The 20805-nt window shown below is 41.2% G+C and overlaps 1 protein-coding gene across 4 annotated transcripts in view; it reads right to left on the reverse strand.

The window, feature by feature from the left end:
- The window catches only part of dnah5 (dynein, axonemal, heavy chain 5), a 249542-nt gene continuing 228737 nt past the window's right edge, over positions 1-20805 (reverse strand). For all 4 annotated transcript variants that reach the window (XM_082150214.1, XM_082150212.1, XM_082150215.1 and 1 more), the window contains exons 71-79: positions 20269-20514; positions 19670-19889; positions 19218-19423; positions 18657-18860; positions 8562-8777; positions 7368-7580; positions 5799-5951; positions 3740-3971; positions 1-2894 (exon numbers count right to left, since the gene is read on the reverse strand). In XM_082150214.1, coding sequence (XP_082006340.1) covers positions 2743-2894; positions 3740-3971; positions 5799-5951; positions 7368-7580; positions 8562-8777; positions 18657-18860; positions 19218-19423; positions 19670-19889; positions 20269-20514 — 1842 coding nt within the window. In that variant the 3' untranslated portion in view covers positions 1-2742. The remainder of the gene's footprint in view (positions 2895-3739; positions 3972-5798; positions 5952-7367; positions 7581-8561; positions 8778-18656; positions 18861-19217; positions 19424-19669; positions 19890-20268; positions 20515-20805) is intronic.

The following is a 20805-nucleotide window of genomic DNA, read 5'->3' on the forward strand; positions in this document are numbered from 1 at the left end:
TAATCAGAGAATATCATCAAGTCAGTTTAACTTCTGGGATATTGATCTGGTCAGTTAAGTAACAGAGGGGGTTGGTAATCAGTTTCAGCTGCTTTAGTGTTAATGACATTAACAGCAGGTGCACTAGATGGGCAACAGTGAGACAACCCCCAAAACAGGAATGGTTTTACAGGTGGAGGCCACTGACATTTTTTCCCTACTCATCTTTTTGGACTGTTTTTCACCAGTTTTGCATTTGGCTAGGGTCAGTGTCACTACTGGTAGCATGAGGCGATACCTGGACCCTACAGAGGTTGCGCAGGCAGTCCAGCTCCTTCAGGATGGCTCATCTATACGTGCCATTGCCAGAAGGTTTGCTGTGTCTCCCAGCACAGTCTCAAGAGCATGGAGGAGATTCCAGGAAGACAGACAGCTACTCTAGGAGAGCTGGACAGGGCCGTAGAAGGTCCTTAACCCATCAGCAGGACCGGTATCTGCTCCTTTGTGCGAGGAGGAACATGATGAGCACTGCCAGAGCCCTACAAAATGACCTCCAGCAGGCCACTGGTGTGAATGTCTCTGACCAAACAATCAGAAACAGACTTCATGAGGGTGGCCTGAGGGCCCGACGTCCTCTAGTGGGCCCTGTGCTCACTGCCCAGCACCAGGGAGCTCGATTGGCATTTCCCATTGAACACCAGAATTGGCAGGTCCGCCACTGGTGCCCTGTGGTTTTCACAAATGAGAGCAGGTTCACCCTGAGCACGTGACAGACAGGAAAGGGTCTGGAGAAGCCGTGGAGAATGTTATGCTGCCTGTAACATCGTTCAGCATGACCGGTTTGGTGGTGGGTCAGTGATGGTCTGAGGAGGCATATCCATGGAGGGACGCACAGACCTCTGCAGGCTAGACAATGGCACCCAGACTGCCATTAGGTATCGGGATCAAATCCTTGGATCCATTGTCAGACCCTATGCTGGTGCAGTGGGTCCTGGGTTCCTCCTGGTGCACAACAATGCCCGGTCTCATGTGGCGAGAGCATGCAGGCAGTTCCTGGAGGATTAAGGAATGATACCATTGAAGGGCCACCACGCTCACCTGACCTACATCCAATAGAACACCTCTGGGACATTGTGTTTCGGTCCATCTGACATCACCTGGTTGCACCTCAGACTGTCCAGGAGCTCAGTGATGCGCTGGTCCAGATCTGGGAGGAAATACCCCAGGACACCATCCGTCGTCTCATTAGGAGCATGCCCCGACGTTGTCAGGCATGCATACAAGCACGTGGGGACCATACAAACCACTGAGTACCATTTTGAGTTGCTGCAATGAAATTTCAGCAAAATTGACAAGCCTGCTGCATCATTTTTTCACTTAGATTTCGGGGGTGTCTTTGAATTCAATCCTCTGTAGGTTGATCATTTTCATTTCCATCAAACGATGTGGCATCCTTTCGTTCATAACACATTACCCAGTCCATATTAGTATAGATATCCAGCATGATATTTTTCCCCATTGAGATCTGATGTGTTTTCAAAGTGTTCCTTTAATTTTTTTGAGCAGTGTATATATATACATTTCATATGTTTTTTTTATAATACATCTATTTATTCTTGTTGTGAACCTATTGAAATTTACTTGCACAATGATAACTCAGCTATTTGTATTTTATTTAGCTATTTTAATTAGAATAATCTAATGCTGTGTAAAAGTTTAATTCTTCATATTGGTCGTAAAATTCTCTTCATTACTAACGAAGTCGATCATGCTTTCAAGAGAAGAAAATCGCATTGTCTTCATGTTTCATGTGACAATGTCATTTTCTTGAGAAATAATTACAAATTTGTATTTAATTTAGTCAACTTGCAATAATCCAAAAACCAATCATGAGTTTCTTCAACTTTGTGGTTCAGGGCCGTGTTTCAAACATGCTTGATGTTTTCTTTTCTGTGCTAGGATGACATTTGACAAAAAAATAATTTCGGTTACTGTGAAGAAACCATATATGGACAATGGCTGCATCCAAAAAGCATACTCTCCTGAGTAGGTACTTATTTTGAAGTACGTACTTTGTGAGCGCTAAAAAAGTACGCTCTATATAGAATGAATGTAATCCATCATTATCATGTGACCTACCAGCATCAGTTGCGTTACTTCACTGCCATTCATATATTCTCTCCCGTGGCCTCATCATGGGATAGTAAAGTGTCCATCGTATGCACATATAAAATGAATGCAACGTAATCCACAGGTTCATGCAATTCAGGATCTCGTCTGAAGTAGTACTTTTTGTCTACTTTTTTATGAGTACTGTGAATTTGGACATCTTTTGTCATATACTGTTTCACCTATATAGTAGAGAAGTATGTGATTTTGGACGCAGCCTCTTTACCGGAGATGAAAAAATACACAAGACTGTTTACTGTAGGACAAGCATGAATACGCTTCAGCTGCGCTGTTAAGCAGCAGGCTTACATTTGGCCTTTAATCCACAGGTTCATGCATTTAAAGACGAGACACAGCAGATGGTCTTGAGAGGCACTCAGAAAACTATATGACAATGTGTGACTTGACAATATTTATGATGGATTCACAGGTTTAGATGTCAAGGCTCCTGTTGCGGTTCTTAGAATCGTATGTGTGGTGTAATTGAGAGCTGTACATGTTTTATTCAGATGCTCAGGGTAAACATCGGTAAAAATACAGAAAAAGATCAGAAAGCCATCAGGGCACATTTGTATATAATCATCTACAAGATGATTATTTGACATCACACAGCAGGGCCACTCCTCTCAGGATCCAGTATTCTGGAGGCTGACTGGTTCTCAGGTCAACAGCTGCGATATAGTTCAAGTCTGTTCGAACAGGTTTCTTATATATTGGACTTGAGTATAAGCGAACATCTTTGACACCTGAGGAAAGATAACGATTTGGTTCATATATAAAATGAATGCAACGTTTTACACGCTTTTACTACAAACACATGGAAGATTGTTTCTACCACAGAATAAAAAGTAAAGTAATTGCTACTTTTTCCTCTCACAATACTGACTTTTTTTTCTTGCAATTGAATTTATATCACAAATCAGATTTTTTTTATGCTCAGAATTGCAAGTTAATGTCACAATTCGGACATTACAACTCGCAATTGCGAGGAAAGAAAAGTTTATATCACTAGCACAGTGTTTTCCAACCCTGTTCCAGGAGACACGCCAACACTAAACATTTTCAAACTCTTCCTAATCAAACACAGGCAAGGGAGATATCTAAAATGTCTACTGTCGATGTGCCTCCAGGAACAGGGTTGGAAAACACTGTGCTAGTGATATAAACTTTTCTTTCCTCGCAATTGCGAGTTGTAATGTCCGAATAAAATATTGCTTTAGCATTCACTAGCATTCTACTATTTCAGCCAAATATAGATATAGTTAGAAGCGGCTGGATATAGGTGGTTATCTAGGATTATTCTTCAACTGGATTAATCATATATTTGATGTTACAGACTTTGAATTTGGGTCCACAAAAGTGTGCCACACAACATCCCACTTTTATTTTTCATCTCTTTCTTGTAATTTATTTCTGATTGAACATCAGAAGGTTATCCATCAGTTTTAAATGCCATTTTGTTGTTCTACTCCTTTATTTGAAATGTTTCCTTTCCAGTTTTACCAAATGTTTGCTGTTTGTCTTTGCATTTTAAAGTATTGAGGTATTCTTAACACATTATTAAAGTATTTTATTTATATATAAAACTCACCATTGTTCTCTGCGTACATCCTGACCACAGGCAACATCTCGAACAATACTTTGGGTTTGGAATCAATGAGCTTGCAGTTCCTGCGGTCCCAGCCGGCCCCTTCCAGGTAGAGGCCGTAGACATACACCCCCTCTGAAGGAGGCTGCGTGATGTCATCCTTCATCCATTTAGTAACTTCATTACACAGAACCATACGGTCCAACGCCCACCCCTTGTTAGCACGAGTGATCTCCTGTCGAGTTAGTGACATGGTTAATAAGTAGATCTGCTATAATTATAATTTAATACAATAAAACTAAAAAAAGAAAAGAAAGAAAACCTGGCATGTGTCAACAGGTAAATGTTGGCTACTTTCAATAAGAGATCCAAAATATTAAGAATAGTTTTAGCTGTGTTGCTATGTGTCATGAGAGTTAGACAAGCAACTGAGGAGACTAACACTCTGAATGGGTTTATTTTAAAGCTTGCATTCGCTCTAGACAATGTCAGCATTGGGCACTTTTTTTTTAAATGATGCACCAACCAGCATACCCGGTTAAATAAGTCACCGATCGCCATTGACCCATCCTGTTTTCTGTTCTCAGCAGTGTTTCTGTATATATATATATATATATATATATCAAGATTTTTTTGTTTTTCCTGCAATTCCGCGTCTGGGTTCTTTCCCTAAGTTTATTCTCAGAGCTGCATGTGTTGGCACAGAAACACAGCTGAGAACAGAAAACAGGATGGGTGCCCAATATTAATTAAAAGAATCTCGTTTAATGCAAGCTGTTTACCCCCAAGGCATTAGCTAGAATGCACCCCACTGAGCAGTTTCCTCACAGCCCAAAACACCTCTAAACTCACCATTATTGATTCTTCTAGGGATAACATGCATTTAGAGACTAATCGGCCACTCGAACAAGCATGTTAAGGGAACGTTTAACCCAGATGTCTGACAAAACAAATTATTTGGTGTAAAACATCAATCAAATTCAAACAGGATGCATCGATATTCAGTTTAATTCAATAAAGCCTGGCATACAAAATAATAGTCAGATGTCTTTTTTTTTCTTGTTTTAAACGGAAGTTTATTCAGCCTTTAGACAAAATATATTTTTTTAAAGTTTGCATAGGTGTTTTTTGTCTAGTATCATATTTGATACATCAGGTTTTATTGGCTCATATGACATAGTGAGCACCTCACTTGAGAAAAATATAGATATATTCAGAGGCCCAAACTGAGCAAATATATGCAATTGCTTTTTGCTGATATTTATATGGCCAATAAGTAATATTCTGATAGCTGATAATGTAAATCATTGATATTTTTTATAACAGTAATGCAGACTATTACATAAAATTCATATAAATATGTCACTCTTTATCTCCCAATAATATTACTTATTAATAAGATACCATTTAAATGCTTAATGATCTGTAATTTTTATTATGGGTTGGAGGGTAATATTGTATAATATATATATACACAATATTATATATTGTGTATATAATACACAATAATTGTGTATTATATACAAAACATATAATACACTGCTATACAATGATGATTAAGATATGTATGTACAAATGTTCCTCAAAATCATAATGTATCATATTTGAAAGACAATTTTACCATGTTTTTTTCTAAAACATGATTTGTGGATAATCAAATAAACCCAAGTTGCTTCCAGTAAATGTTTATCTTGAAATATTACTAACAGTATAAAAATTATTCTTATACCTTTACTTGATAAAAATCACTGTTTGTATACCGTTTTTTTAGAATTAACTAAAAGGTTTTTTAATTATTTAAAAAGTAGAAACTATCAGAGGGTAGCAGGTATGTAGTGTACAACAGGTTGTTTAGCAAAATGTTGTTGATCATTTGAAGGCCTTACACATTTGCATATCAAATATACATAAAAAGATACTCTAGGATTTATAGGGTTAACATCTACCTCCTAAAGGACAAAATTAAAACTTGTTCTTGAGGAAAAACGATCAGATCAACAGATCAGGAGGGAATGAGTACAAGTGTACGTTTAGCAGAAGTGTTCATGTGATAGTTACCCACCTGTCTCATAGCTGTCAGGAAGCCCTGTGGGTTGAAGAAGCCTGTCATCCAAAAGCAGTTGGGTCGTCCCTCAAAAATCCAAGAGTGGAACTGCCGGTTACGCTCCAGCAACTCTGTGAACCAAAACCCCAATGTGGTAGAAGCCCAGGAGGCCTGCATACACACAGACACAGACACAGACACAGACACAGACACAGACACAGACACAGACACAGACACAGACACAGACACAGACACACACACAGACACACACACAGACACACACACAGACACACACACAGACAGACACACACACACAGACACAGACACACACACACAGACACAGACACACACACAGACACACACACAGACACACACACAGACACACACACACACACACACAGACACACAAGCAGAAGGTCAGCTGAGCAGAACCACAGTTAACACGCACAAAGACAGAGTGACACTTAGCAAATCCAGATCTTACAGAGATGCTTGAGGCATATGGCTCATGGTTGAACTCCAGCCGACACACACAGGATAGGGTTTTCACCCTGCTCTGGGCTGTCAAGCACTAATGACTAAAAACCACCATAAAGTAAAAGAGCTCTTTATGTGAAGATTTAATGAGTCAATATCTTTGTATCAAGACAGATTTGACATGACAACAATAGTGGGAAACATTTATAGTGAATAACAACTTACATTTCTGTTCAGCACAGAATGCTGTTGTATAGCTTCAGAAGACTTGGAATAAAGTCTATATGGTCAGATTTACTACTTTAATAGTTCTTTTATTGTGGTGTTTTTTGTCCTTTTTGCAGTTTGTCAGGAAACCATATGCATTGTCCCCAAAATTTCCCTTTTGCGTTCCAAGGAAACCGTTTCATACGTTTAGCTTGAGACAAAAAGACCATACTTTGGATAGACCTACACAGTGTAAAAGTACAAAACAGGGCATATACACGCACAAACAGGCATTATAAATTCACATATAAACACACGTGTTCAGATGCAGGGTAAGTTACAGCCTGATTGTTATTCAGCAGGCGTTTTCAATTAGCTCATGATTAGTTCAGCTTGAGTAGCATTTGAAAAGCAGAGTTAAATTAAGCTGTTTTGCTGCAGGTGAGCTGATGAGGTGTTTAAGAAACCTGAGCCCTGCACCTCTGGGTTTGATTTTTCACATTCAAGATCCAATAACTATCTCATCACAGCTCATAAGAGATTAACAGTACAGTTCACAGGACAATCATTACAATATATAATTTAATTAGCAATTAACAAAAGGGAAAATATATGGGAACAGATAAGTACAGATAATGTGTTGATTTCAAAATGTATTATATAAAACTAGCTCCAAAATCGTATGTTATGATCTATGCTAAAGAATGTAGTTAAATAGTCCAATTGGTATATACACCATGACTGAACATTAATGAAATTAATCGGGACATTCATATCTACGCTAGCTACTTTGGGTCGTAAATAATTTGTTTAAAAACTCTTTCCAACAGGGTTTGTGTTTTCGGTGTGTACATTGTATGTCCTACACATTTCACACATAAAAGGCAGGCAATGGCCTCTAACCTTTTTCCAGCGCGCGGGTATTCGGGCGTCATACATGCAGTCCAGAGCGTCTCGCAGGTTCTCGCTCATAATGATGGTTCCATCGATGGCCAACTTCAGGTCACTCAGCGTGTTCCTGACCAGAACAATCACTCTCTGCATGCGGTCAATCTCCTGCCGCAGGAAAATGTTCATGGGCTGAAGGGGACCCATGCTCATCAATCTCTCTCTGACCTGGATAAATGATGCAATTAGAATTTATGATTGTGTCATTTATTAGTTTGCGCTCTCTGTATTATTTTTTATTGTTAATCAAGTAAAGGTGACAATGACAAATATTAGCATTGACAGTTTGCATGGGTGCAACTCCTCAATTTGTGTCCTTTATGCACTAGGCTTTGGAGGATGCAACAGACTACTGAAATCTGACATACTTTACAGCTTCACCACCATTATCTGGACAGCCAAATCGGCTCTTTTAAATCTACTCTTCGAAATCTTCTTTTTTGTTAAAAGTGCTATTTTATACCGCACATTGGATAATAAATCCAGTTCTAAAACTGCTGCCATGAACAAAAAAAAATGTACACAAACATTATGTTCAATGAATTGCAGTTTACTGCCAGCTTTCTGTGTGGTGATAGCTCAATGTAAAGTGCATCATGACATAATTGGCAGCACATTTCACATCTGGATAAACAGTACAGTAGGTCTGCAATGTAGGCACAATGTTTTATTTACAAGTAGAAAGTCGCTCTTTTTGCTATTGTTATTAATAATAGAGTTTTGAAATTGCCAGAAAGCAGGGCATGGGTTTTAAATATTTTAGGAAAGCTCATGATTGAGACAAATCTGCTTCTCTGCAGTCCGCTGTGAGGGATAATGAAAACAAAAAGCCTGAGTGCACCCCTAAGGCACGTTTTTTCCCTGCTGCCTTCTTAATTGGTGAATAATAAGAGGGGAATAGCAGCTAATTACTGCCTATATGTTTCATAAGCAACTGGAGTTGGGTTTTAGAACATTTGTAAGTTCAAAAAAAAAAAATGCATTAGTGCAGGCATCTGTGACCTCACCACCATCCGTCAACCCTGAGAATGTCCCCACAGGACTCGAGCTCCAGACAGCAAAGGCCATTTGCTACCATTGGGCTCTGAGTTCACTCTATCAACCATACAACATTTTGCTGCATCATTGTTGCCCAGTCTGAAGCTTTACCTCAAATGGTACAAAATCTGGAGGCAGTTTCTCCAGCATGTCATCTGCTAGCCGACCCACAATCGCCTCCCTGGTCTCACCGCTTCCGCTGGAGCTGTCCTTTGGTTGGATACTCAGGATAGTGTCTAGCACGTCCTTGGCGAGTTTGCTTTGGTAGGTGATGTCTGCATTTGGGTGGAGGCCGAACACCTCAGGGGTGTCATATGTGGGGAGACCCTTTAGGAGACCAAAAATAAAATAAAAAAATAAGGAAAGAAAGAAAGAAAGAAAAAAAATCTTAGTCCCAGACAGTTAAAGGAAGTTCTGGGTTCAGTATGAGTTATGATGTTGCTTACAGAATATTGGTTACCAAAGAGTATTATTTTCATGTGTCCCTCAGTTAAAGCAAGGCACATTGGTATAAATATTAATGCAATTTTCATGACCATGTAAAGCTGGTAAACTTTTATGATTCACACAAGGATACAAGAAAAGGAATAGGACTCTAAATTTAAACCGGTGAAACAAAGTGCTTTAAAAATGTAATAAGCTCCACATTTCTCCTTTCCTAAAAGTTGACCATTTACTTCTTGCAAGTCAAATAATTTCTGTGGTCAGCAACATCATGCCACAAATGTGTTTGTGCTTGACTTATTACAGCCAAAACGTTCCTTTAAAATATACTAACTGGAGATTATCCACAAAGGCATGATTCAGTAATGCATGCAAAACCTTAATGTATTTAACATTTACAGTACGTGGCTGTGGTAAATGAGAGTAAATACTAGAAACAAGTCTGGCCATCTTCCATTGAGGACATTAACGCTAAATCTGAGTTGTATTTTCTACAAGGTTTTCAGCCGGAACCGGGAACACTTCCTATAACACCCAATGTACTCGTTACATAATAAGAAGAATGGCATCTACGCTAATATTAGTCTCTCTGTTTAACCCGAGGTTTACTGTAGTCAGCCGGATCCGGTCCGTATCCAGATCAGATGGAGGGCCTGAGCCTAGACATGACACAACCCCTCCCTGAAGTGTCAGCAGTGATTGTGTCAACTAGACTCTCTCCTGTAAAGGCCTCAACGACATTACAGCCATCGGCACTGATCCTCAAAAAACCCGTCTCCATACCGGCAGATAGAACTGGATAAATATTCTGAATGTTCTGATCCAATCTGACTTCTGACCGGTAATGCTGCCTGAATCATAATCATGCACTGTTTGTCGTTGGCCACAGGAGAACTGGCCCCCCGACTGAGCCTGGTTTCTCCAAAGGTTTTTTCTGCTTCTCCATTCTGTCACCTGATGGAGTTTGGGTTCCTTGCCACTTGTTGCCTTTGGCTTTGGGCTTGCTTAGTCGGGGACACTTAATATTCAACAATATTATTAATCTTAATATACAGTGAGGAAAATAAGTATTTGAACACCCTGCTATTTTGCAAGTTCTCCCACTTAGAAATCATGGAGGGGTCTGAAATTGTCATCGTAGGTGCATGTCCACTGTGAGAGACATAATCTAAAAAAAAGAATCCAGAAATCACAATGTATGATTTTTTAACTATTTATTTGTATGATACAGCTGCAAATAAGTATTTGAACACCTGAGAAAATCAATGTTAATATTTGGTACAGTAGCCTTTGTTTGCAATTACAGAGGTCAAACGTTTCCTGTAGTTTTTCACCAGGTTTGCACACACTGCAGGAGGGATTTTGGCCCACTCCTCCACACAGATCTTCTCTAGATCAGTCAGGTTTCTGGGCTGTCGCTGAGAAACACGGAGTTTTAGCTCCCTCCAAAGATTCTCTATTGGGTTTAGGTCTGGAGACTGGCTAGGCCACGACAGAACCTTGATATGCTTCTTACAACGCCACTCCTTGGTTATCCTGGCTGTGAGCTTCGGGTCATTGTCATGCTGGAAGACCCAGCCTCGACCCATCTTCAATGCTCTAACTGAGGGAAGGAGGTTGTTCCCCAAAATCTCACAATACATGGCCCCGGTCATCCTCTCCTTAATACAGTGCAGTCGCCCTGTCCCATGTGCAAAAAAACACCCCCAAAGCATGATGCTACCACCCGTATGCTTCACAGAAGGGATGGTGTTCTTGGGATGGTACTCATCATTCTTCTTCCTCCAAACACGTTTCACGAGTTCACATCTACATATAATTAGTACAATAAGTTTATGCGTATTTGGCGTGCTGTCCGGGGGGAGGGCTCCGAGCTCGGAGTTAGGCCCGAACCCAGAGTACTCCCCCCATAAAAGCCAGGTGAGCGCAGCACAGCAATCGTAAAATGTGGAATTAATCCCCCCAAAAGGTGCAGGGCATGAGCAGGTATTTACTAAAAACGAGCTTGACTGTTCGACCGGGAGGGCTCTCGCGACATCCGACGGGAACTTGGATGCTCACGGCATCGGACGGATAAGCCCATTCGGCAGTTGAACTGTCAACTCGATGACGCAAGATTTTTACGAGCGTGATTTGAGAGAGTTTAGCCATTCAACTGGGAGGGCCCTCGCAGCGTCCGACAGGAACTTGGATGCTCACGGCATCGGATGGGTAGGCCTCGCCAGCGGAAGGGAGGGCGCCCGCTGGACTCTGTCGGGGGGCTCGACCAGCACTTCGAAGGGGGCTGGGACACGGGAACAGAACCCTCACGGCCCGACGAATGGGGAGCCCACACAGCGACACGAGCGCGGCCGTCCCACGACGACTAAGACGGGCAGACTCTCACTGCGATTCGAACGGGAGGGCTCAATCAGCGCTTCGGAAGGGGGACAGAGCCCAGCCCTTGAACGAGGAGCCGTTACGCGTGCGAACGGGGGAGCCTGCCATTGTTTGTAACAAATACGCTGTAGTGTAGATGTTTATTGTATCGAGCTTGAACGCAGCGAACCAAATGATACTGGAAATGGGTTGGAACTTGGTACTGGTACTGCGAGTGACAATGGATGGAGCGCAGCAGGTGATGGAAATTAATGATTTAATAATGGCTTGGTGAGCGTTTTGATGTGGAAGCGGCTGGATCTGATGTAGGTTTTGAACGCTTCTGATGTGGGCCGAGTAGGGATTTGAACATTGAACGTTTATACTGCAGTAAATCAAACGAGAGTGGTACAGTTGGATGGGGGTTGGCGGATTGAAAATATAACGAAGTGACCTTTTTGCTCGATCAGTTTACTACTTATTTAATGAAGAAAATGTGGTTTCGATATCTACGATCTGTAAATCTGAGATTGAAGGATGGGTATTTGAGTCGACGTTAGATGTGATAGCCAATTCGGAGCGGTGGAGAAAACCGAAGACAGCTAGGACAGACGTGCTTCCAGTGTGCAGACGGAGTTGGTGGAATGGTATGCGAGACGGAGTGTTGGAATACATTGGTGAGTATGTCAATTGCAATAGATTGACTGATATCCGGACGAGTGGGATAAGTTCTTGAATCCTTTAATGAGCAGGGATGTTTGAGATTTATTTATGACGGGGGCGGGCTTACCGTAGACTAAATTTATTGAAAACTGAATGCTGGTTAGATAGCTCTATTAAGCTTTTTATGCTTCTGGCACCAACGTCCTGAATTTCTGGAAAGAGTAATGGGAGAGAGTCAGCGATTTGATTTTGTGCTCCTGGAACGTGTTTGGCAGTTATTACGAACTGATCAAGCGGAGTTCCAGATGAGGCATCTGAGGAGTGGCAATTAACGCAGGTGAGTAAGAACGACCTTTGTTGATGCAGTGCATAGTTTAGTTTGTCGTGATGGACCAGGATTCTGTCAGTTGACCACTTTCCCCCCTGGGAAAGCCGTGACGACGATTGAAAGGAGCTAAATCGAGGGGGAGAGAGATGTAATCGTAGAAAAAGGTTAAGCCATTCCACTGATTAGAGTAAGTTATCCATAAACTTAGGGTGAGGAGGTGCGTGATGAAAGGGCGGCCTTGCGGAATTATGTGTTTAGCATGGTTTAGGTGTCCGAGCGGCGAGAAGAATTCGCGTTTGGAATTATATGATGTTTTATAAACAAAGTTCGGGAGGAGCACGTTCAAATAATCAATCAATCAACTCGTCATCAAACAATTACCATGTCTACCCTATCAGCATGAGAGGAAGCATATATATATTCACTCTGTCAACTCACCTAACATTCCTTGACAGTTTTCAGCATCCCTCCACCACCCCAACTCCTCACTCTTGGCTTGTTCTTTCACAGCCAGGAATACGGGGGGAGTACTCTGGGTTCGGGCCGAATACCGAGCCCGGAGCCCTCTCCTCGGACAGCACGCCAAATACGCATTTATTCTATCTGACTTATTTGTTAGTGTGAACTCGTGAATTGGGCGGTCTATGAGGTTAGACGAAAGGACTGCCTCCGCTGTTAGACCGATGCTTGCAGAGAAGAGAAAACATAGATGCATGCAGTGTCCGCTGGGAGACCAATGCTCGCTGGACAGAGAAGAGAGAAAAATGGATGCATGCAGTGTCCGCTGGGAGACCAATGCTCGCTGGACAGAAGAGAAAACTTAGATGCATGCTACAGTGCATCATCTGGGAGACCGAAGCTCGCTGGACGGAGAAAGGCTGTAGCAGAAGATGAGATTAGCCGGAGAAACAGTGCTCCTGCTGGAGCAGACACATCCCTGCTAGCAGTAGAGAAAATGGAGAAACTGGAGTAACAAATCCTGTGGGAGCAAAGGAAACCTCACTGCTGGCAGTAGAGAATTAACCAGAGAAACAGAGCTTGCGGGAGCATAGGAGACATCACTACTGCGGCAGTGGAGAAAGTAGCTAGAGTAACAGAAATCCTGAGGGAGCAAAGGAACCTCATTGCTGTGGTAGTAGAGAATTAGCCGGAGAAACAGTTCCTGCAGGAGCGGAGACATTGCTGCTGTGGCAGGGGAGAAAATAGCCAGTAACAGAAAACTCATGAGAGCGAAGGAAAACCTTACTGCTGTGGCAGTAGAGAATTAGCCAGAGAAACAGAGCTCTTGCGGGAGCAGGAGACAGCAGTATAGAAAATTAGTCAGGGAAACAGAGTTCCTGCGGGAGCAGAGGAGACATCACTGCAGTGGCAGTAAACAAGATTAGCTAAAGAAACAGGGCTCCTGCGGGAGCAGAGGAGACAGCCTTGTTACAGCAGTATAGAAAATTAGCCAGAGAAATAGAGTTCCTGCGGGAGCAGAAGAGACATCAGTGCTGTGGCAGTGGAGAAAATAGCCGGAGTAACAGAAAACCTGCGGGAGCAGAGGAGACATCACTGCTGTGGCAGTGGAGAATTAGCCGGAGAAACAGTTCCTGCAGGAGCAGAGGAGACATCACTGCTGTGGCAGTGGAGAAAATAGCCGGAGTAACAGAAAACCTATAGGAGCAGAGGAGACATCACAGCTGTGGCAGGGGAGAAAATAGCCGGAGTGATAGAAAACATGTGGGAGCGGAGGAGACATCACTGCTGTGGCAGTGGGGAAAATGGCCGGAGTAACAGAGGGCCTGCGGGAGCAGGGGAGACATCACAGCTGTGGCAGGGGAGAAAAATAGCGAGAGAAACATAAATCCTGTGGGAGCAGGGGAGACACTGCAGTGGCAGTAAACAAGATTAGCTAAGGGAACAGAGCTCCTGCGGGAGCAGAGGAGACATCACTGTTGCGGCAATGGAGAAAAAGCCGGAGTAAGATAAAACCTGTGGTAGCAGAAGAAAACATCACTGCTGCGGCAATGGAGCAAATAGCCAGAGTTACAGAGAACCTGTGGGAGCAGAGGAAACATCACTGCTGTGGCAGAGGAAAAAATAGCCAGAGTAACATGAAACCAGGAAATGAGCTCCTGCAGTGTGTGGATGAGCAAAGGGAGGAGGAGAGTGGGGCTTGGAGAGCCGATGGTCATCTTTTTGTGCGTTAATCTAAGACGCGATGAAGAGGAAGTTAGAGATGAAATCCTTGCAGGATTATGCATTTCTGTTGTTTAAGTGGCCGAGCACAGATAACAGTTTGCTTAGAACGATATTGACTGTCTGAGAGGTGGACGAGATCCGAAAGTCCCATTTATTTATTTTTTGCCGTGAGGACTGGAGATCAACTGTGTTCAAATTAATGGCCAGGATTCGATGAGGCTGAACCCATGGTTTTAACCTGCGTTTGGAATCCAGAGCTTAGCCAAACTGTGCAGGGCTGAAAGATCAATTATTGAACGTTTGATGATTAACAACGTCAAAGTAAACTCTGATTTAGATAACGATTGTTCGTTTATCTGTTGCTCGTTTCTAAGGAGATAGCTTACGTAAAAGACGACGCTTTGCATGAATTTAGTTTAGGCACTTTGTGTTTGTTTAATTTTGTTTCATTTAAGGATCACTAAACTATTGGTGTGAAGCACATTGCTTGTACCCATATATAAAAACGTTAATGCCATAACTAAGTTTCTACGCGATTTATGCAGATAAATTGCAGGACATCGTTAACGATATAAGTTAGGTTGAAGATTCTGAGCGCATGCGTTCAGCACGTAATGCACGAGGCCGCGAGCGAGCTACTTTAGGCCTTCTTGTGAGTTTTAGCCACAAGAAAGCAGCGCGTTAATGACAGAAAATAATTTGGACTGACACCATTTAAAACGTGTTCCCCTCATTATAACTGAACAACTGAATGCAATGCGAAATTTAACCACGGAGCGGAGCGCTCGCGTAGTTCAGCCAACGGGGTTGAGAGCGTAGGCTGGCCGACCGGTACTGAATCTGCGGCGCTGCTCTTTGAGGGCCTGCGGCTTCGGCCTAGAGCTGCTGGAGAAGCCCGTTCTTTCGCGTGAAGAGGGCGGCATTGTCCGAAACGCGAGCGTGGTGCTTTGCAGGCCTTATGACCATTCTCCATGGCAGGAAAAAACGTTACTTGAATGATCTGGTTTAGAAAAAAATGCGGAAGAAGATCGCATGGTATTTCGCCCGTGGTGGCAAGGACCCGTTTATTTGGCTTGACGCCCGCAATATAACACCCGAGAATTCTGGCAAATATTCCAAAAGGACGGAAAATTTCTTCATCAGATGGGATAGCTTGATTCGGACATGTTGGGAAGATAGGGCGCAGCCAAATGCTGACAAACTTTCAATGAACAGAGATAGGTCTGCTGTGAATTTATACTCTGTCATTGAGTTGATTACTGATTAATCTCCAGCTGTGCATAATTTGGTTAATTATCTGAACCTGCTCCTCCCGAACTTTGTTAATAAAACATCATTTAGTGGAATTATGACCAAAAAGTTCTATTTTGGTCTCATCTGACCACATGACTTTCTCCCATGACTCCTCTGGATCATCCAAATGGTCATTGGCAAACTTAAAACGGGCCTTGACATGTGCTGGTTTAAGCTGGGGAACCTTCTGTGCCATGCATGATTTCAAACCATGACGTCTTAGTGTATTACCAAGAGTAACCTTGGAAACGGTGGTCCCAGCTCTTTTCAGGTCATTGACCAGCTCCTCCCGTGTAGTTCTGGCCTGATTTCTCACCTTTCTTAGGATCATTGAGACCCCACGAGGTGAGATCTTGCATGGAGCCCCAGTCCGAGGGAGATTGACGGTCATGTTTAGCTTCTTCCCTTTTCTAATGGTTGCTCCAACAGTGGACCTTTTTTCACCAAGCTGCTTGGCAATTTCCCCGTAGCCCTTTCCAGCCTTGTGGAGGTGTACAATTTTGTCTCTAGTGTCTTTGGACAGCTCTTTGGTCTTGGCCATGTTAGTAGTTGGATTCTTACTGATTGTATGGGGTGGACAGGTGTCTTTATGCAGCTAACGACCTCAAACAGGTGCATCTAATTTAGGATAATAAATGGAGTGGAGGTGGACATTTTAAAGGCAGACTAACAGGTCTTTGAGGGTCAGAATTCTAGCTGATAGACAGGTGTTCAAATACTTATTTGCAGCTGTATCATACAAATAAATAGTAAAAAAATCATATATTGTGATTTCTGGATTTTTTTTTTTAGATTATGTCTCTCACAGTGGACATGCACCTACGATGACAATTTCAGACCCCTCCATGATTTCCAAGTGGGAGAACTTGCAAAATAGCAGGGTGTTCAAATACTTATTTTCCTCACTGTATATATAAATGAACTAAATTAATTTTAAAACAATTACAGAAATGAACCATCGCTGAACTTACTTGAGCTGGACAATGACGCTATTTTCTTCAAGATCAGCTGTACAGCAGAAACAAACTCTATTGCATTATTTTCCTGTTATCACTGTAAAGCTGCTTTGAAACCGTTTGTATTGTAAAAAGCACTATATAAATACAGGTGACTTGACTGAATATTTCTGATTTCTGTAATAGTACTAATGAACTGAACATGTTAAATACACAATACACAATAACTAGCTTTATATATTTATCATTAATAAATCAAACTAGTTTCAATCTCATTTATTTTAAACAACTGAATCTGGCTTGTTCCACAACTAGCCATTTCTAAACCATGTTCGTACTTTTAAACAGATACAGAACAGATTTTTTTTTTTTTTTTTTTGAATGAACATGTTTTTGCTGATTCTAAGCCATTATAATAATTTCAGTTTGAAGATATGATTGTTTGAATAAAATCAAATAGATGCAATTACTTAAAAAAATATGCTAATTTTTTTATTGTATAAAGGTCCATGTTTGGATTCTAAATTCAAATATTCTAAAAATAAAGTGATCAGTGTCTTGCGATAAATTTTCACATGAAATAAACAAGCATTATGAGAGATTACTCTCATTAGCCAGGAAAGCTAAAGCGTATTGCATCAGTTTTGATAAATGAATGAATGTTTTCCCACATCTCTTCCTTTTTGATGAGCAATCATCATTAAAGATGTTTATTAGTTGATCCACACATGCATAGAGCGTTGTGTACCAGCAATACAAGTCATTTCGCATTACACACTCATTCATCATAATTCATCAAAAGCTTCCTGTAAACAACATGTGCTTAAGAGATTTTATACTGAACAGCTGAACGAATGCTATTTTTTTTTAAATTTCTTTTATTCTTTTTTAAAGCAAAATGTCTTGCATGTTTCTTCTGAGCTTTTGTGTGTGGTTTCATTAATAAGCTCATTGCGTGCTACATACTGAACAAAGCTGTTGCGTGTACGCTTTGAGTGCACAGACCATGTCTTAGAACCATGTCTGAGAGAATCATCCTGCTGTGAGTTGGGGCTAAAAACATCCATCACAATGAGCTCAGCCAGAATGAAGATCAGCCGTACTCTGCTTGCAGCTGTACTATTTCTCTCACGAGGACATCACTGCTTTACATGACTCACTGGCTTTAATGTACAACAGGAATAAGGCCAGTGAGAGGCTGGTCATGTCCCTCTTGGCACTGGAATGGCTATTATGAAGTGGTGTATATATGTGGCTTTGATTGAGCTGCACTATTTTCATGCCTGATGAATCAGCTTTTTTTGTTCTCATTGTTTTTATTTTGTAAGTATATTTATTTACTTTTCTTTTGGTCTTCAGATAGTTTACTTTCTGTCAGCATGCACAAACTCTGCCAGATGCGACTTGAATATTAATTACTGTTATGTTCGCACCAACTCATCTGCTGAAAGGGGGGTGATGGTAGGTCTTTATAGTGGTGCCATTTGCAGCACATTTGCCAGAGACTTCTGAGAGAGAAGAAAATAAGAACTTACACTAAAGCTGAAATGAACACCTTTGTAAGAAAAAAGAAAAAAAGCACTTAAAATTTACACTAACAGCTTATAATTGTAAAGGAACTTTGCATTATGCAATTCTGTTGCATAATTTATCTCTTGAGGAGGTTCAGTGAATTTGTTTCTGCTTATATTACATTACTTGGTATACTTTTAGTATTTTAATGTTGTTGTTGTTGTTGTTGTTTTTTAAAGTAAGTATTGGTACTCAGTATTGGCAGAATATATTGTAAATGTCAATTGGAGTCACTCTTCTGTGAATCTTGACCAGGTAACAGTCCACAGTGTAGTAATAAACCACCACTGTCTACACAGACAATTTTCAACACAGTCTCACCTCCATCTAAAGTGACAAAACCTGTAGAACAAATAGATGCTTTACATGAGACTGACTGAGCAGTTTCATTGGAACCTTCTATCTCACCTGAACATATTGGAGATACTGATCCACATTATTGCATCTGGGAATGCAGTAGCCTTTGTAGAAGTAGAAATCAGGGCTGAACATGTTCTCATTGAACCACACCTTCGCAAATGTGTTCAAGAGGCGCTTGTCATAGTCATCAGTCACCCTACCGCCATACTGGATCTCGCCGATCATGTAGCGCACAGTGTTCCAGGACACACCCTGTAAAAATACTCATTCAAATTAAAGTGCCAGGTGCTGGGTCTATTTGGCAACTTTTTGCATAGACCCTTGACAAAGATGACAGTGTAAATCATATACATACACTTTATGTAATGGGACCTTCTCGCAGATGTGGAAAAGGTTATTTTCATGCCATACTTTAATAATAAAGACATTTGACAAGAATCCATATAATTCAAAATGACTCCCAAGTATAGGGTACTTTAAGTTTATGTGGGATAATTAAAGGTGTATAATTACAGAACAGATTAGCCAAAATAAACTTGTATTTGGCTGATTTAATTGTGCTAATTATTATGATCTAGTAACACAGCCTCTCCATAATGCAACTCTCACCTTCTTGATGTCCATATCATCCAGGTGATTTTGGACAAACTGTATGGTTGCATTGAAATCTGCCTGGTTGAACTCATATGGGATGTTCCAACCCAAAGGTCCATATTTTCGCCTCTCTTGGACAGTGGAATGGAGGAATGCCACCCCATACAACATGGGCCTCCATTGGACCATGTTACTCACATCTAGAAGATCCTGACTGATACCTGAAAGATATTATTAGGCATTACCAATTTTTAAGACTTTCGTTATTAATAACACAAAGCACACTAGTTGTTTTTTGATGATATTGGAATAATGAGGCTCCTCTTTAAATAATTATATAAATGTTTCAAATCCATTAGTGGCCTCAGGTGATGGCACAGTCTTTCATCTCAAATAGGCTGGAGTGAAGTCCATAAAGAAAGCTGACAGGCGAATAAAGACTAAAAATTCAGAGAGGTCAGGCTCACCTCCGTAAGTCCTTTTAAGTCCGGCTTTCAGTCCCTGTGGAGGCTCATTGGTGAATTTGATTGACATCTGCAGGAGAGTGATAGGAAAGTGTCTGTGGACCTCAGTGGTCATCCACAGTCTGAAGGTGTCATGAATGCTGTCTGTCTCTGTGATTGTATCCATGAGTTCATCCATAAAATCCAGACCCAAATGACAGTTCTGAAGTAAAGCCCAGCCTCCCTAATAGGGGAAAAAAATATAAGATTTGGTTTTAGAGAAAGCATTCAGGTTTATAGACTTTATTGAGCACAAATACTGAGAGATAAGGCCATCAAGTGGAATTGCAAAAAAAATCTCTTCTTTCAAACATGTGTCCCAAACTCTCCCCTGTCTTCCATTAGTTGAATAGACAAATAATGTGGTCCCAAAATCATGGTTGGCTGAGCTAATGTACTGTATTTTGCTGTCAAAATACTCAAACAAACCGAACAACCGAGCCATTGTGTTGACACTTTTGGGGGAATCAACCCATGAATGGTTAGCTTATTGTTATCTCTGCATATTAAGATGGGATAAAAGCAAGTATTGTAACATTAAACATGCATGAATATGAACATACATTTGCCATAGAGTGCTGCAGAAGTTTGCGCGCGTGAACTTCCTGCCCCTGACCCATTGAGACGTAACGAGTCTCAATTCTTTGTCGTTTGCCCAGGGCGATGATTGAGTCTGTTGGGTCTGAACCCATGGATAGGAAGCAGATGAGAGGAGTGCGTGGGTCAGACTCCTCCCAGGTCTTCTCCAGATCCAGAATCACTCCCTCAGCATATCTCTCCCCCATTGAGTGCATGATGTACTTCCGTGCCTTTCGATTACACATTGGAAAACAAGTAGTTAGCCTGATGCGATTGAAAATCAAGTCAAATTTTTTATAGTGCTTTACACAATACAGATTGTCTCAAAGCAGCTTCATGGGAATAAACAGGTAAATAATAGTGTTGCGAATTGTATCAATTATGAAATGACTATAAAACAGCTGTAATGCAGCTCTACCGAAGACAATATTACCCAGCTCAAATTCAGTTAAAATTTTGTTTACATCAGATAGTGTCAGTGCAGTCGAATTGATATTTCTAAATGGTAATTGTCTTTTTTA

Source organism: Leuciscus leuciscus, assembly GCF_965113295.1.
Source record: "Leuciscus leuciscus genome assembly, chromosome: 20".
Classification (NCBI taxonomy): domain Eukaryota; kingdom Metazoa; phylum Chordata; class Actinopteri; order Cypriniformes; family Leuciscidae; genus Leuciscus; species Leuciscus leuciscus.